This window comes from Corylus avellana, chromosome ca5 (assembly GCF_901000735.1).
Source record: "Corylus avellana chromosome ca5, CavTom2PMs-1.0".
NCBI classification, from domain to species: domain Eukaryota; kingdom Viridiplantae; phylum Streptophyta; class Magnoliopsida; order Fagales; family Betulaceae; genus Corylus; species Corylus avellana.
In genome coordinates, this window is record NC_081545.1 from 3,000,948 (window position 1) to 3,019,218 (window position 18,271).

The window sequence follows — 18,271 nt, forward strand, 5'->3', positions numbered from 1 at the left end:
AAAAAAAGGTCTCATAACGTAGGGATAGGTCCATTGTCAATAATTTAATCGTTCAAGTTCGAATAACTATGAAAAAACAAATGATATTTTTGGAAGTAGTCGGTTCAATTATTCGATTTTATTAATGATTTTGATTGGTTTCTAACAACTATGATTTCGCCTACTTGAGTCTATAATATTGTTGCTTCAAAAAGTGGAAAAAGGAAAATTAATAAAGATCTATAATGTCAATTAAATTAAATTCATTAATATAACTAGCAAGACTATAGGCACCTTGGGTGTGTGAAAAATCTTGCTAATTGTCGGTTCACATTTTAGTGGTAAGTGTCACGTGAACTGTCACGTCAGTTTGTAAATGTGATAAGTGTCACTGAAACTGTCATATGACATTTCTTATTAATCACAATACGTCAATTTCTCAGAAAATCTAATCATTTCACACTCATCATCTCCATTAAGAAAAAAAAAAAAAAATTGATTAAGAAATTAGCTAATCAAAAGATCCAAATCCAATTGGGTTTCTAAATTCATACTTGAAAAGGATTCCTATAAATATATATATATATATATATATATACACGGTGGTATACATGGACAAGGAGTCGTATTGTCGTATTCAAAACCAATTGGCGGTTCCAATGTTTTTCACAAAAGTGGAAATATAGTCGCCGTCTCTTACGTACACCTCCTCATCACGCGTCTCTTTTATTTCTCCGAACCATCCAAGGACCAACAACATATATACATATTAACAAAAGCATCCCACCCTGCAAGTTGTAAACAATCTTTAATTCCCTCTCTCTCTCTCTCTCTCTCTCTCTATATATATATATATATATATATTCACCCTGCATACCAACGACATGCCCGCCATGGAAGCAGAGCAAGAAAGACGTGAAGAAGAAGAGGTGGTTAAGGAATTAGAAACGCTTTGCATACAAGAGAAACAAAGCGGGTCCGGGTCAGTCCCGGATCTCAATGAGGTGGAAGAGATATTGGGATACAGGTTCAAAAACAGGAGGCTGTTAGAGGATGCTTTCACGCACGCTTCTTTTTCAGCAGGGGAGGGCGGCGGCGGCGGCGCTTCCTACGAGCGATTGGAGTACGTGGGTGATGCGGTGCTTACCCTACTTTTCTCCAAGGAGCACTACTTCTTGTACCCGAATTTTCCACCCGGCCCGCTCACCCAGCTCCGGGCCGCCAATGTCGACTCCGAGAAGCTTGCTCGTGCCGCCGTCAAACACGGGTTGCATAGATTTCTGCGCCACAAAAAACCCTTTCTTGAGGAAAAAGTAAGCTCAAAATCTTTGAACTTTTCAACTTTATCTTCTCCTTTTTTGACTAAACAAATATTATTTTTAGTTTCGTTGATGATGATGTTTCCTGTTGGATAAACACTCCACGTAGGAATTAAATGTCTCCTTGATTTAGAAAGGGTAAAATTGATGGTCAATATCACCGAAAATAAACCAAAATTCATTATCATTCAGCGAAAATATACTTAAGATAAACTTTAAAATACAAAAAAAAAAAAAAAAAAGTGATTGTTTTTTCTACTTAGCCCATAAGGGTGAAAGCTCCTAAGTTATCTAGTAATTGGTTATGACGGGTGGGGTTAATTATCCGTAAGAGTTTGATTAACGGCGAGAATTGCTGTACATGCAATTAATCTATGTTTTCAAAAGTGATTGTTTTTTTTTTTTTTTGACATGTCCACACAAGAGGGGAGGGAGGATTCGAATTAGTAACCTCTGCTTCATAAAGCGTGATTGATCTCTAGCCGATTAAGGTATCCCTTGTGGACAAAAGTGATTGTTTTTTTGTTTGTGTTTTTAAGATTTGGGTTTTTTATGGAGAACAAAAAATACCAAACAAAAGTCGTAGAGATTTCTAGAAGGTTTATATATATATATACTAATGTGTTTTCAGGAACATTTATTTTGTCATGAAAAGATGGACAGAAATTTGGTTGAGAAATTTCGAGAAGCACATAAATTATACAATTGACTTTGTTTGTTTGTTCAATGAATTTAGGGTTACTATTTAGTAATGGCGAGTGTTTATCTGTTCCTTCCGTGTCACTACACGGCACGTTTTGTCCATTAAGGACCTCACAAACCTTGCTTTGGTGTCATTGACTTTGGCTGGTTTTTTTTTTTTGTTTTTTTTGGTGGAAGGAAATATATGATGCAGGAAGTTCCATGGTGAGATGCATGGGTCCTCATTCCTCAGTCCACATGATTTAACTGAAATATATATTGTCCTAATTACTTAATACTTATTGGTTTGATCATTGATGGAAAAGTTAGGTTGGGTTCCTTTTAATTAATGTAGGCTTTTAAAGTTGTTAAAAATGTTGCTTTTGGATCGATATGGTTAGGAGGAAATTTATTTGGTTGGTTGCTTTCCATCACAAGGACAATTGAAGGAAAAAAAGAACCTGCAAAACTTTACAACACAAGAATAATTAGTTGGTATATATGGATAGTTCATAATGGGAAAAATGATAGGGGTGGTGAGAGGGACCTCCTATCCGAGTAGGAGCTAAATTGTCCAAACAATTTGTTTTGGCAAGTAGGCTTTCGGCTCCGACAAGAGGCAACCCCAATTGTAAGTGATCCTAACCCTATTTATTGCCATAAAGGGGACCTCTTGTACGAGTAGGTGTTAAATTGGCAAGTGGGCTTCCGGCTCGGACAAGAGGCAACCCCCTCCCCCAATCAATTGTAGGTGATCTTGACCTATTTATTGCTTGAGAGGGGACCTCTTGTCTAAGTAGGTTCTAAATTAGCAAGTAGGCTTTCGGCTCGAACAAAAGGCCTTCTCTCACAACTTCCTTTCCAATCAATTGCAAGTGATCCTGACTTATTTATTTCCTTAAAGTTGGTATTGCAAGAGCTCTACTTACGTTAAACTCAACAAATATTTAGTTAAATGATAGCATTTTTTTATTTTAGCTATTCACTTTTTTTAAAAAAATATTTAAAATATTATATTTTTATCTACTTTCTTTATACCTAAAGAGGAGAGTGAACATGATTGTTTATTTTATTTTTTATTTTTTAATTAATATAGTTAAGGATTTGTTGAACTACAATGCTTAGTAACATCTCAACAAATCATTAGTTATTTTGCTAAATCGAATGTAGGGTCTTTCTAAAAAATTATGGGGCTAGACAAAATAACTTTTTGACTATTTTATTGAGCAGGATCATATGAGTGCATTGAAATTGCATAAGTCATGACATGATTTGGTGCTTGTTTTGTCATTGCATAAGTCATGACATGATTTGGTGCTTGTTTTGTCTAGAGGGAACCATTTTTGATTTATGCTTACACTTTTCATGAATATAGATTCAACGGTTCAAACAAGGGATCTCAGAGTACCCGTTGCATTCAAACGGACTCGTTCATGTACCAAAAGCCCTCGCAGACATTGTCGAGTCCACCATAGGAGCAGTTTTCATTGACAGCAACTCCTCCACGGACACCGCGTGGACGGTATTTACCTTTCACTCCCATATATATTCCCTTCATGTTTTATCTTCAATTTTAGGCAAAATATTTATAATTTTTTTTAAAAAAAAAAAAATTGAAAATGGTAAATTGGACTTTACCAACCCAATGTAACATCCAATTTACACTTTAACACTAATAAATTATGACTCGTTGCAACTCAAATCTATAAGCTATCAAAATATTTTGAGTTGTACCCTGATTCGCTCGTCAACTTTAGGCCATTATTTTGGATAGGCGGGACACTGAAACTTCAAAATAGGGTTTGAATTATATTAAGTTAAAGTTGAGACGTGTTATACATCCTCTCCGATCCTTCTCCCATCTTTTCAATTTTCAAAATCACCCTTTAATATGTGAAGCCATGTGTCGAATCTATATTAACCCACAAATCTAATGTTGATTGTGAAAATTAAGAGAATGAACGATGATTTGTAGGAGACCATATATATATATATATATATAAATGCAGCTTTATATCTTTGCAACAGGTGTGTAAGACATTGTTGGAGCCCATCATAACTCCGGAAACCATTGGAACACACCCTGTGACAATGCTTTATCAGTTCTGCCAAAAGAGAAATTTGGCAGTTAAATTCGTTGACCAATGGAAGGAGTGTACGGCCTTCGATGTTTTCATAGGAGACCAGCATGTAGGAAGAGGTGTATGTGGCCTCAAGAAGGAGATCGCGTGTAACAGAGCAGCCAAAAATGCTATGGACAACATCGGCAGAATACTTGGTGAAACAGATGTTTTCCAACAGTACCATGGTTGCTTGAGTCACATCCAGCAATCTCTCGAACAATAATGTTATAAACATTTTATTTGACAATTAATACTGATGCGATAGTTTCAATCAATCAATCTTTAAATTTTATATTTTTAAAATAATAATTGATTTAAACGTAGATTGGGACCGTCAAATCTTGCATGTGCTTGAAAATTTTAAATTCCCTCTTAATTGTAAACTTTCTGAATTGTTTTTGGTTTGATTAACAAAAATGTGTGTTGTATTCATTTGATTTATAGCACTTTTACATGTATCTCTGTACAGCTCATTATAATTTTACAAAACAGAGAAATTATATCTTACATTTGAATGTGAAAATAAATATCTTAGCTCATGAATGGTATCTTAATCAATCACCACTTATGTGAGAGGTAGATTTGATGAGTCTTGCATGATTCAGATTAAATTTTACATTAAATGCAATGTTGTCAATATGTTAATTTACATCATTACAAGCGACAAAACAAAATTTAGATAGTGAAATTATTCGTTTTCATTTCAAGAGAAATGGAGAGAGTCTCGTTTTGTTTGCTATGGATAGTAATAAAAGGTTATATCTCTGTGATGGGAACCCACAACTAGGGACGGATTTAGGGGAAACGGGTAGTGGCCCTAGTCCCTCCAAATTACAAGAAAAAAAAAAATTAAGGTAAAAAAAAAAATAAAAAAATTAATTTAAGATATTTTTTGTCAATTGGTCTCTCCCCTAAAAAAAATTTGGCTCTTGATCCCTTCCAAACTCAAAATTGGCTCTGTCCCTGCCCACAACGATGAAGAGAAATATCAATGAGTTGTAGTGTTTTTAAGTTTTAATGAAGAATCAAGAGTTGTTCCATGTTATAAAAAAAAAAAAAATGATTTCAGTATGTATTACAAATTTAACATTCTAGAATATTGATTTGGGAACATCATGTGCATGTCATGCATAGTGTAAAGTTGGCAGCCCCGAAAAACACTTGTCACATTGTTGTTTGAGAGAACATGTAGTTTTTTTTTATAAGTCGAGAACATGTAGTTGCAAAGTGCATATAACATCCTCACTCCCTCTCTCACAATGACTCTTTATCCCCAAAAAAAAAAAAAAAAAAAAGTTACTATTCATTTAGTGACGTTTGACTAATAGTACTTGGTAAAAGACTCTAAGTATAGGGTCTAGAATTAGGAATAGTGTTGTTTATTGTACAAACAATACTAAATGGGGTCTTTTTGGGCCAAATGTTACATTCTGAAAGGTGATGCTTGAACAGTAGCATGTTAGGTAAGCGTCACCTTATAAAAGTTATTTGTTACAACCTCAAATCACATGGACTAATTTTTAATTTTTTTTTTTACAATTTTTCCTATTTTTTAATACTAACGCTACTTTCACACCAGCTTAAGTGTTGTTTTTATTTTTATTTTTTAAGTGGCTGACATAAAAAGTCATTTAAAATACACCTAACAATAAAAAATTAGTGTGATAAATGAGTATGGAGATTATCTTTAATCACTTTATAATGGTCCAACAAGTCCACCTCTAATTTTGAGAAGAAAAAAAAAAGAAAAAGGAATATCCATGGACTCATTTCAAATTTTGAGAAATTTCTTCTTTCTCAACTTTGGGCATGAACTTTAAAGTCAATATGTGTTGGGATTTCTGCCAAAAAGGTTGTGAAAAATTTTCTATCCATTTTCGTTTTTTTTTTTTTTAATTATTATTTTCACAATTTTCTAATTAAGATATATATATATATATATATATATATATATATATCTCGATTTTTCTACCCATGGTGGGTTAAAGGGTTTCTCTGTTTTTGCGTTATGGACAACGTAGCCCAGTAAACTGGGCATATTATGGCATTTTGAAGGCCCAAGTGAGCTTCTAACAAGTACGTCAGCTACTCTGCTCTGCGCAACATATCATCCCACACCGAAAATTACAACAGAAATAAGCAGTTTAAATAGCCAGGGTTCTCCACCAGTAGTTACGACCTTACTTGAACAGGATCTGTTCTATAGGCTCGTACCTCTGTATCCTTGATCACTAAGGAGACAGGAACCTAAGTCTGGAGGATGAATTACTGCCGCGTGATCAGAGCGTGATTAATAGCGTCTTGATCCTCGGATCACAGACACAGTAGAGGATCGTTCCCAGCCTGTTCACCCAGGATGGGATGGTCTCGCGGTTGTCTGACAGGCTTCTTCCCCAACCTTCTCTATTTTTTTTTTGGTTTTAATTTAAACACTGCTTTCTATTTAGAAAACATCATTTTAAAGAAGAGATTATGACCATGAATGGTTTTTAGTAAATAGTTTATATAATAAGTGAGATTATGACCATGAATGGTTTTTTGGAAATAGTTTATGTAATAAGTGTCTCGTCAATTTGTAAGAAAATAATAGTAAAAATCTTAATTCTCAAACATTTTGCTACGAAATCCGTGGTGAAAAGATTAGACATGAGGGAATAGAAATACTATGTCATGAATGGTCTTTCATAAGATAGTTTTATCATACGATGGAATGAAAATATTAAGTCATCAATAGTCTTTTAGAGATAGCTTAGTTGCTGTCATGCTGATGTAATAAATGTCAGAGAATTAGAAAGGAGATGAAAATTCTCTCTTATTCTCAACTGGGTACTAGCATGAATGATCTTCTCGAGATAGTTTATTGGTTGATACCGTCGGTTAATTCGTATAAAATTTATAGTAAAAGTTGTAATACGTAACATCTTCGTAGGAAACTGGTGGTGGTGAAAGAGACTAGACACAGAAGAAATTCTGGAAATAGTGCCGTCCAAGAGTGTGGTACTGGTACCTAGCTATCTTGGCATTGAAATTTTGTGTATCTAGAAAATTTGTAGTTATTAAGAACTTGTGGGATTAGAAATTCGCACTTGCCCATCATTTCTATGCATTTCTTACGCCCACATATTGAACTGAAGGATCTAGAATGCACCATGGTGGGCTCTAATGTCCCATAATACAAACAACACAGAGCTCACGGGAGCCACATACCCGTGAGCTCACGAGAAGATGACCCTTCAATCATAGGCACAAATCAAAACTCCATGCCCACCACCCATCACAGCGCTTCCATCACACCCTCCAACCAATTCATGACACCACACTCCCACCCACCACCTGCCAATTGTTGCGCGTGCCCTGCAAAGCCTTTATATATATATATATATATATATGTTCCTGAAATTCATATACATAAGAACTAGGCCTCGACCGAAGAAAAAAAATGAGACCCTTTTGGTTTCTCTTCCTCTTCATCACACTCGTCACTTCCCAATCTTCCCCGGCACTGAAAAAGCCAGACAACGAGACCATATACAAAGTTTCCAAGCAACTCTGCTGGGGCTGCATTGGAGAGTCCCTGCAATTCTTGTTTGCACACAACATGGTCAGGGCGTACAAGTGGGAGCTGCCATTGATGTGGGATTCCGATCTCGAAAAGTATGCGAGATGGTGGGCTGGCCAGAGGAAATCCGACTGCAAAGCGCAGCACTCTTTCCCAGAAGACGATTTTAAGCTCGGAGAGAACATCTACTGGGGCAGCGGCTCCACGTGGACTCCGGCCGATGCCGTGAGTGCGTGGGCCGATGAAGAAAAATATTACACATACTTGACAAACACCTGTGAGGTCGGTCAGGTGTGCGGCCACTACACGCAGATTGTGTGGCGGAATACGAGAAGGATCGGCTGTGCTCGGATTGTGTGCGACAGTGGAGATGTGTTTATGACGTGTAATTATGATCCGGTCGGTAATTATGTCGGCGAGCGACCGTATTGAAACGAGTTTGGCTTGCCTCTGGTGACCGTCCATATTCAATAACAGCAAATGTTATGTTACTGAATAATGGGTGCTTTGTCTATGACAAAATTATGATTAGTTTACATAGGATAATAAGGTTGTTATATTGGTGCTTATGTTTGTGGGATTTGTGGCCATGGAATAGATATATTCAGTGTTTGATGTATACCGTAAACATGTAAGACAAAAGATTTAGTCTTGTTATTTTAGGACTTGTGTCTGCTTTTGCTTTTACAACGGGGCTTAGCTTATGAATAGAGTGGGAGAAAATAGAGGATGTCTCGTCATGGTTGTCTCTATGTGTTTTTGGAACACTAAATATGAAAAGTAAGTTCTTGGATCTGCAGTTGTTCAGGCAATCTTTGCAACATTTTGTAGCAATCCGGCAGAAAGCAACTTGTGGTCTTGTGCCATAGAAGTTGTGGTTCTTCTATGATGAAAAAAATATTGCCCATCAAGTTATATATTAAGCTGTAGATGGATTGATTATGCATTTTGTTATAATATTAATTAAATAATTAAATTTATTTATTTTTATTAACTTAGGCTTTTGATATACGTTGTGATTTAACATGATTAATTTACATTCGATGTTGGAGGCTTTCCATGGCAATTTTGAGGCCCAAGTGAGCTTCAACCAATAGGTTTGCTCCATTTAATGTGGTAGCACTTTGTGCGATCATTGAGGCGGTAGAGGATCGCTCCCAACCAGTTCACATTGAGTGGGATGATGCCCCTATTTCATTGGGTTTAGGGTTAATTTAAGGGTTGATGGATACTACTTTTTTAGCCTAGCTAGTAAAATATTAAGAGTTTATTAACAAATATATATGTATTTAAGTTTTTTTTTTTTTAATTGATTAATAATGACTCCTCAAAAATGCAATTCTCCACTTCAAAGTTAAATTCCTAATTTCATCCCTGATTACAACCTCTGCCAAAGGGAATAGCACCCAAAATATATAATTTTTTTTTACTAACTTAGTAACTTATATGAAAATTATCCTGAAAACTTTCCTGTTTATGAACATAATATATGAATAAAACTTTCTTGCCACATAAATTGGATTTGAGAATATGATCAACTCCTATTTCTTAAATCTCTTTTCCTGCGAGTGTCCATTTCATATTAAGAACTTTCTTAAAGTTCATTTAGTATATGGTAGCATCAATCTCAAATCCTAGTATGATGACAAAATATTTTACCAACTGAAAATATTAGTAACTACTTTAGGGAGCAAAATCTTGAATTACCAATTTCCCACCAGCCCTTTATGCGAAAGACAAATTTGGAAAGAAAACACATGAGAACACACACCAATCACACATGTACACAAAGAGTTTACGTGATTCGGCAATATGCCTACGTCCACGGGGCGTGATCCGGTCTCCTTCTTTACTATCGAGAAATATTGAGTACAATGGTACAAGCCTGAACCGCTCAAGTTTAATATCCCAAACCCAAACCCTTAACCCCTTGTACACCCCACTCAACTGTCCCTCTCAAATACCCAGTAAAGAAAAACTCTCTACACTTTGTAAATGCCACAAAGTGCTCTCACCAATTTGGATTTTCCGGATCCCCACTTAACCAAAGACTGCATGTCCTTTTATAGAGGCTTAATCACGAAAAAAAAACGGAGAAACAATTCTAATCCAATTGCTGCTCGGAAAACGAAACAATCATGAATGCAAAGTCTTTTCTATGATGAAGATAAGCATTGCAACCCACATGTTTATCCACATACGTTTTCTCCAAAAAATCCAATTTCAGTTGTTATTGGACTCCTTTTAAAACTAGCATTATCTTCTTATAGATAAATATGACTTCAGCCCACCAACTTGAATATTAATATTTTTCAGCAATTATTTTCACACTTGTTGACAATTTGAGTCATTATCAACAATACTATATAGGATCCCAACAATTTTATTGTTCTGATTGTTAGTAATTTGAGTAGTTAATGTAAAAGTTTTTTATGGAACACACGTACTTAAATAGGTCTTGGGCAGCCCACTCACTAAGCAGAGAGATCCTATAGAAACTCTTTCATATTTGTCGTTGGAATTGCTAATCGAAAATCCGATCATGTCTGTTATATTGGGCTTTATTTGTTTTGTGGGTAATTCCGATTAGATTCTAAAAAGTTCAAGCATTGCCGTGGAATCCGGTTTGTATATCTAGAAGACCAGAACCCCATGTGGGCTCTACAATTGAAAGACTCCTAAATAGACCCGTTTCTGAAACAGAAAGCCCAGATCCTTCTGGAAATTGATCCAGTCAATGTAAACGCGCACCTTTTGGAACCAACCAAGCCGACAGTGCACAGTTCCGTTTTTATTCTTATCCAACCCGAACTCGGACTCCCAAGTCCCAAACGAAACAAACCAAAGCCTCAGTTTAGAAAAAAAAAAAAAAAACCAAAGCCTCAGAAATTCCTTCTGCCTTCAGGTGCCAAAACAAAACAGAGAAAGCTTGTGGTTTAAGGCTGTATTAGAGAGAGAGAGAGAGAGAGAGAGAGAGAGAGCTATGGATTTTGAGCTGAGGAGGGCGAGAGAGAAGCTGGAGAAGGAGCAGAAGGAGCGGAAGGAGAAGGCGAAGGCGAAATTGGATAGAGAAAGGAAGGCCAAGGCAGAGGCCAAGAAGCAAAGAGAAGCCATTGAAGCTGCTCAGAGATCCAGACGGCTCGATGCAGCCGAGGCCCAACTCAAGGTCCCTCTTTTTCACCTACCCCCATCCAATCTGATCTGATCTAGACCCCTTTTGTTATTTTTGTTGTCATTATTTGTTTTTTGTTTTGTTTTGTTTTTTTTCCGCAACTTTTCATTGTTGTTAGCTTGATTACGTGAAGTGGGGGATTATCTCTCATGGGTTTTCTTTGTTTTAGAGGTGATTCCATTATGGTTAGATTCTGTTTGTTTCTTGGCAAAGCGGGGTACTATAGAGAAGTTATTGTTAGTATTACTTTCTTTTAGAGATTCCCTTGATTTTGATGATGGTGTTTTATGAAGCTTAGGATGATTGATCATGTCTGTTCTATTGGGGTTTCTTTGTTTTTGGAGGTAAATTCCGTGATCGTTGGGTTCCGTCTGTTTCTTCGGAAAGTGGAGTCCCAGATAAAAGCTGGGTTCTTTTTTATTTTTGTAGAGGTGCCATTATTTTGATGATGCTGTTTTTGGAGCTTAGAAAGATTTACCACGTCTGATTTATTACGTTTGGAACAGGAAAGTGTTTGTTTCCATTGAAAGTTTAATTTACTTAAAGGTGAAGTCTTTCCTGATAAGAATTAATTGTTGAAACAGAGGAAGCCTTGGGAAATCAGAGACATCGGAATTGAAGTCGTTGTCCTGTGTTCTTGTGTATGTGTATTATATAATGACGATGTGCTGTGTAGTAGGCAAAATGTTTGTAACCTGAACTGAATTTATTTGTTCATATGCTACTAATGGAGACTGTAATGCCATCTTTTTGTTATAAATGCTGAGCCAGGCTTTTAATTTCTGGATGTGTCTGCTATTGGCAGTAAGCTTTCTGTCGAAATAAGCTTGCCTCATCTTGTTGAGATAGGGTTTCCTTATTTATATAGTTTTCTTACAACTCATACCGTCCCTTTAATCTGTGGTCCTGTAATTGGTAAAGATAAATTCAATTTTCTGCATGGATGATAATCAAATAACTTTTGCTGGCCTGATTGCTTGTGACTGAGTTGGGAGAGGGGGGGCGAAGAGATCCGCAACTTTCACTTTGATCTTAAGGCTAGGTTGTTTACTGAGTGATCTTTGTTCAAAGCTTGTCAGACCGACTGATAATTTTACTTTGTTGAATAATCTGCCTCATGGTCCTTCTTACTGGAGAGATGCTATGCAGGAAGAAATCAATGCCCAGGAAAAAAAGAATAAGACTTAGTGCCCGTTTGGGATTGGGATTTCAATAAGTGCGATTTTAAAAATTGTGTTTTTGAAATCGTTTCTTTTTAAAATCATAAAGGTGTTTGGTAAAATATGTTAAAAAGTTTTTTTTTTTTTTTTTTTAATCAAATATTTGTTATGCGAAATCGTGATTTTGGTTTAAATTCGCATTTTTTCAAATAAGCACTTCCTAACCTGCTTATAGAAATCGCAGTTTTTTTTTTTCCTATTTCAAATTAAGTGTTTTTTAAATCGCAATGCCAAACGCCTTAAATTTTGCGATTCCTTTTAAAAACGTAGATTATTTTTGCGAAATCGCAATCTCAAACGCACCCTTAGTCTCATTGCCTGCAAGGAAACAAGCCATTGGCTATACAGAAGCAGATGTGACCTTTGTATATTTTCTTTTCAGGTTGATCAACAAATGCAAGAAAATGTCCTTGCTGGGAGAGGAATCATATTTTACCGTGTACTGGAAGGTGTACCTTATCAGAGTGTTGGTGATAAGATCAAACTCCCTCCATCCTGCTTCACTGAACTGTCTGATCAAGGTGCTTTTGATAAGGGACCCATATACTTCCAATTATCGGTAGTTCATCAGGACGGTTTTGCAGAAATGAAGGCCTCTGATGAGGAAAATTGTCGGACCACACATTCAGGCGTTTTGGAGTTCACTGCAGATGAAGGTTCTGTTGCACTTCCTCCTCATGTATGGCATAATTTATTCCCAGGAGAAAGTCCTAAAACTCTGTTGATCGAGGTCCGTTATGTATGGCTACCAAAAGGAACTTATGCAAAGCTTCAACCAGAGAGGATGGGCTTTTTAGATTTACCAAATCACAAGGCTATCCTTGAAACAAGCCTTCGCCAGCATGCTACCCTTTCTCAAGGTGACATATTGACAGTCAATTATGGGGAGCTAGCATATAAGCTACAGGTCCTTGAGTTAAAACCCTCATCAAGCGTATCTGTTCTAGAAACGGATGTTGAGGTGGATATAGTTGGTCCTGAATCAGCTTCTGAGAGGACAGATGAGCATGTCCTTAACCCTCTAGTGCTTGGAAAGTTGGAATCTGGAAAGGTTGATGAAGGCAATTATATATACTACAAGTTCTCGATAGACAACGATGCGTGGGAGAAAATTGATACAGGGGATGCCATGGTTGAGGTAAAAATAGAAGGAGAAGCAGATGGAGGTGATACTGATCTTTACATTTCCAGGCATCCTCTCATATTCCCAACCCGACACCAGCATGAATGGTCTTCCCATGATATCGGTTCGAAGGCTTTGATCCTTACCTCTAAAGGTAAGAGCTTGGGAGCAGGTACTTATAGTATTGGTGTATATGGCTTCAAAGGAACAAGTAAGTACCAAATTTCTGTGAGTGTTCAGGATGACAGCAAGCGTAAGGTGGGTCAACGGGCTGCATCTTCCTCATCGCCTATGGAGATGGATGCTGTAGAGTGTAGGAATTGCAAGCATTACATACCCAGCCGGAGTATTGCACTGCATGAAGCCTATTGTAGCAGGCACAACGTTGTTTGTCTGCATGCTGGGTGTGGCGTTGTTCTTAGGGTTGAGGAGGCCAAAAACCATATGCACTGTGACAAATGTGGGCAAGCTTCTCATCGGGGAGAGATGGAGAAGCATATGAAAGTGTTCCATGAGCCACTCCACTGCTCATGTGGGATAGTCCTTGAGAAAGAAGAGATGGTAAGCAACTCTGTGGAAATTTTTCCCCTTTGAGATCATTAATATGCTTCGTGTTACAGTCAAAATATCATCAAGTAAACATACAATCATCTTACTATCTGTTTTTGGCAGGTGCAACACCAAGCTTCAGTTTGCCCGCTACGCCTGATCGCGTGTCGGTTTTGTGGAGACATGGTTCAAGCCGGAAGTTCTCCGATGGATGTTCGGGACAGATTAAGAGGATTATCTGAGCATGAGAGCCTTTGTGGGTCAAGGACTGCCCCATGTGATTCATGTGGGCGTGCAGTCATGTTGAAGGAAATGGATATCCACCTGATTGCTGTTCATCAAAAGAGCTAAAGCCAAATGCAACTTCCCTGTATTTATACATGTAGTCATGTAGATAGGGCCAGTTTGCATGGATATATGTCCATGTTACCAACAGGAGAGCTCTGGCCGAAAAAGGAAAAGGACTAAATTTGCATGTAAAAAGGAGGGGAGGGGTTAAATCTGCATGTATTGTGCAGCTTGTAATAACATATCTGGGTGATTGAGTATTTGTGCATGTGAATAATGCATCATTAATGTATTTTCTGATAAATATTTAAAAGAAATTCCAATCTAGAATAAGGAACATGCTTCTTTGTTTCTTCTCACTTTATCTTTCTGTTTCCAAAATGCTTCATATGGTGCATGTTCTTTATAAACTGCCAATCGGATTTACCAACAATCTGCTTTTTATCTCACTGTTATGCCATCCCAGTTAGGGTGACCGTAGAGTATATGTTTGTCCTTTTTTCTTTTTAATATATGAGTGACCTCGCAAGGCAGGCCTTTTTAGACTCGTGCCACGAGAGTAAACCTTGAATACACGTCTTCACCCGCTAAAACTCGAACTCAAAATGTTCGACTTTACAGTTCATTCCAACCTACCCTTTGACCATTATGGAGCACCATGACTGATTTATCCAATTTGTATCAGTCTTGTCCAATTTAATTAGCAAAGAACTATATACGTTTATCAACAACCTCCAATTGGATGGGACAGGCTCTAAGTGGAAGTAAGTTTCTTGATTGAAGTAGTGGAAGGTACAAACCTAACAAAAAGAGAAAGTTGAAAAGCATTTTGTACAGAGCAGCTATTTCATCCTATCCAAATTTGTTAATGTTTTCTTTAAAGAAAGTGCTTTTTAAATTATTAATAAAAAATTAAAAATAAAATAAAAAGTTGTTTTGATGTGATGTAAATGTAAAAGTAATTTTGAGTGTTTTGCGTTTTGAAGTGTCTACTAATATGTTTTTGTTTTGAAAGAGAAAAGGAAAAAGGTTTATGTTTTTTTGAGTGTTTTGTGCATTATCCTTCTTAGTTGTGCTTAAGATGTTCGGGGTTATTCTTTTTTTTTTAGAAAGATAAAATTATTTCAATTCCTTCGTGGTATACATGGGGGTTATTCAAATGAAAAATATTGGATTTATTGTTTTTTTACAACTTGATAACACGTATTAGTATGGGATTTGAAAGTGTTAAGTGGCTAAAGTAACTCTAATCACATTCCGACAAATTGTAGATCTAACACTACTTTATTCAATACGTGTAATGCTTTCATCACGGAAAAGTGATGTTTGCGGGATGGCAAAAAGTAATGTAAAAAGAATAAATATAAAATATAAAATTACTTTTTTGCCCTTCCACATCACTTTTTCTAAATAAATTTCGAAGTAAAATGATTATCTCAAGCATTAGCCTTTCGGATACTTGTTAGAGCTCGTTAGGAATTGAGTTTGAGAGGCTTAAAAGTGTTTTTAACACTCAAAAAATCTGTTTGAAAAAAAAAATACTTATTTGGTAAAAAAATTAAAAGTGCTTTTAAAGGTCCAAAAAGTCTAAAAATAGTCAAAATGCACTTTTAACAAAAGCTTAAAAATGAAGCTTTTATCCAAAAGCTTTTTTTGACTTAAAAACTCTATTTCTCGAACGCATCGATCAAAATATTAAGAAGCTGCATGTGACGGTGGTCTACCTATCATTAACACTAGTTTTGTAGGAGAGCATGTGGTATCCAATAGATAGACATGTTCGATATAAACAAAACATCTACTACTTTTGACTGCCTTTTACTAATCAAGCATGTGGGAACGCTATATATTATCAATCCTTTACGAATGAATTGTGCAACCCATTATGATTCAATTTATTTATAAATTAACTCAATATTTATGCTTTACACTTTGTTAAATGAAATCTTGAACTTCAACTCTCATTGGATTAGTTTAGACATCTTAGCCTGCAGTATAGAATGATTTTTTGTTTAGTCATGTTGGGAATAAATTCTATCATGGGTCCCATTCAATCACATCTACATGGAAGATAATCTAGCAGAGGAAAATAAATCAGAATCCTCTCATCATGGAAATACTACGACACTCAATACGAATCCCACTCAAATGCTAAGACGGATAATAATTGAATAATTTCCTTAAATGAGGGATACAAATCACAAGAGATTAGTAACTTCGATATTCAGTCTCCCTTAGAACACAGAGTTCTACAAGGAATCAACCACCAACAACCCTATAAAAGGGAGACAATGCATTAGGTAAAACCATAAAAGGGACTCAATTTCTCTCAAAAACCCTAAGCTCATTGCTATATTCCGAGTCTAGATAAATATGCTAACTTAAGCATGACGCTCACCCAAACGTTATTCAAAGTTGAAGGAATAAGAGCGTTGGTAGAGATCTTATTCTCTTTTAGTAATTACCTTCTGTTATTATTTAGAGTAGGAGTCTATCTTGTAATTTTCGATTTATAGGGTGATTATTCACGGATGAATTAATTAAAATTAATATCAAACCTTGTGTTTAAAGGTCTAGGTTCTTCCTCATAATTTACAATTTATCTCGTTAATTAGGTGTTTAAGAAGTTATTCACGTAACAATTTATATGACACTGGACACATTTACAAATTGATACACATTTACAAATTGATGTGTTAGTCTATACTATACTAACCACATATGTTAGCTACTACAATGTGGATTGTCACCTTATTTTATTAAGGGGTCATAGTAAAGCTATATTACCTCAAGCATTTATTAGTAAATAGAGTAATGATAAATGTCATTCTCATGTTTCTTTTTGTTTCTCCAAAAATATTATGGCTTTTAAAATTACCATTAGCATTATTTCAATAAATAATGTCAATTTATGTACATCTAGGGTATAAAAAGCAGAGTAATGATTTAATTTTTTTTTTTTTTTAATTAAAAAATGTTTCAACTTGGTTAATTGAAGTTAAACGGCAAAGTTTACACATATAGGATTCAGATCCTTCATTCTGGAATTAAGGCAAATTGAATCATTCTTTTTTTTTTTTTTTTTTCAAAATAAATAATTAAGATTTTGCCACCTCGGTATTTATAACCATTAGAAGATTTTTTTTTTTTTTTTCAATTTTTTTTGAACGAGAATTTTTTAGATTTAATTGATAAAAGATTAAGAGCCTAACAACTCTTACTATAAAACATAGTCAAATGCTATGAACTTACAAAGTCATAGATACAACCATAAAATTCTTACAATCAAATATTATCTATAACATCAACTTTCGCTAATACATGTACAACTTTAATTATGAAACAACTCTGTTTCAGGCAAACTATATCTAAGACATAGGTAACCCATATTCTCAAAACTCCTTGGCCCAAAGGTCAGGAAACAATTCACGTCTTGCCATAACAAAAATAAAAAAAAAAAAAAAAAAAAAACAGAAGCCCCACTAGAAGCAGTAGTGGAGGAGCACGTCATAGTAGATATCCTGAGAAGACACGACTTGGCACATGAGATCCATGCATCGGTGGATGAGAAACACACTTCGCACACAAAACTCCGTTGGTTGATCAGCGCAAAAGCGATGAAAAGCGGAGAAGCTAGCTGAGACAAGTAGATATAAGTATGAAGAACTGGATCTAGATCTAAAACAAAACCACCAAAATGGAGACTAGAAGAGACTGCCAAACACTCCTACCAGTGGGATGAAAAGGGACATGGACAGTCGGACAAAGAAGGGGGGACAAGCTCTATGTGTTTTTTTTTTTTTTTTTTTCAATTCAGTGTGTCTCAAATGGATACCATTTAATTTGAGGATTTAATTCAAATTTTATGAACTTAAGAGAAATCTGCAAAAAAACAAAAGACAAAAATCTTAGTTTGAGATAATACCATGCCATTGTGAAACCTAATCTTCGAATCAATGCAACAATCCTATTCTTTAATAGATTTCATTCCTTTCCTACAATACAATGAAAAATAGATTTACATAACACTTTAAATCGGAAGAGTGCAAAAACTAAACTATGAGCAACATTAATAGTTCATTTCACTTGAAATAGAGAGAATTATTATATGTTGCTTAGTTGCTACGTTATTTAAAATCTTTAAATAATGTGACACTTAATGATGCTGTAAAGTTTAATTTAAACCATAAAATCTCCCCTATTCCAAAATAATCCTTAGGTTCGTTTGATCCCTCCCCAATTCTACCAAGATTTCTTA

General features: G+C 35.7%; 3 protein-coding genes and 1 non-coding gene across 4 annotated transcripts; all 4 read left to right on the plus strand.

Moving 5' to 3' along the window:
• Positions 1 to 712: 712 nt before the first annotated feature.
• Positions 713 to 4,377, plus strand: LOC132183061 (ribonuclease 3-like protein 3). Its single transcript, XM_059596457.1, has 3 exons — positions 713 to 1,292; positions 3,355 to 3,501; positions 4,008 to 4,377. The coding sequence occupies exons 1-3, from the start codon at positions 864 to 866 to the stop codon at positions 4,323 to 4,325; spliced, it is 894 nt and encodes a 297-aa protein (XP_059452440.1). The 5' UTR covers positions 713 to 863; the 3' UTR covers positions 4,326 to 4,377.
• A 1,899-nt stretch (positions 4,378 to 6,276) lies between these two features.
• On the plus strand, positions 6,277 to 6,489 carry LOC132183524 (small nucleolar RNA U3). The gene has a single exon (XR_009440482.1). It is a non-coding gene; the product is annotated as a small nucleolar RNA U3 (small nucleolar RNA).
• A 1,025-nt stretch (positions 6,490 to 7,514) lies between these two features.
• LOC132182616 (pathogenesis-related protein PR-1-like) lies at positions 7,515 to 8,454 on the plus strand. The gene has a single exon (XM_059595919.1). It carries the CDS (start codon positions 7,542 to 7,544, stop codon positions 8,091 to 8,093), a length of 552 nt encoding a protein of 183 aa, XP_059451902.1. The 5' UTR covers positions 7,515 to 7,541; the 3' UTR covers positions 8,094 to 8,454.
• Positions 8,455 to 10,514: 2,060 nt separating this feature from the next.
• On the plus strand, positions 10,515 to 14,377 carry LOC132182661 (uncharacterized). Its single transcript, XM_059595966.1, has 3 exons — positions 10,515 to 10,827; positions 12,436 to 13,737; positions 13,849 to 14,377. The coding sequence occupies exons 1-3, from the start codon at positions 10,645 to 10,647 to the stop codon at positions 14,074 to 14,076; spliced, it is 1,713 nt and encodes a 570-aa protein (XP_059451949.1). The 5' UTR covers positions 10,515 to 10,644; the 3' UTR covers positions 14,077 to 14,377.
• Positions 14,378 to 18,271: the final 3,894 nt, after the last annotated feature.

Bases quoted from the DNA above. Each gene is read 5' to 3' on its own strand.
- LOC132183061 (XM_059596457.1), top strand. From the start codon at position 864: ATGCCCGCCATGGAAGCAGAGCAAGAAAGACGTGAAGAAGAAGAGGTG. The intron at 1,293-3,354 runs GTAAGCTCAAAA...TCATGAATATAG, and splicing joins AACCCTTTCTTGAGGAAAAA to ATTCAACGGTTCAAACAAGG. The intron at 3,502-4,007 runs GTATTTACCTTT...TCTTTGCAACAG, and splicing joins CCACGGACACCGCGTGGACG to GTGTGTAAGACATTGTTGGA.
- LOC132182661 (XM_059595966.1), top strand. From the start codon at position 10,645: ATGGATTTTGAGCTGAGGAGGGCGAGAGAGAAGCTGGAGAAGGAGCAG. The intron at 10,828-12,435 runs GTCCCTCTTTTT...TTTTCTTTTCAG, and splicing joins CAGCCGAGGCCCAACTCAAG to GTTGATCAACAAATGCAAGA. The intron at 13,738-13,848 runs GTAAGCAACTCT...TGTTTTTGGCAG, and splicing joins TCCTTGAGAAAGAAGAGATG to GTGCAACACCAAGCTTCAGT.
- LOC132182616 (XM_059595919.1), top strand. From the start codon at position 7,542: ATGAGACCCTTTTGGTTTCTCTTCCTCTTCATCACACTCGTCACTTCC.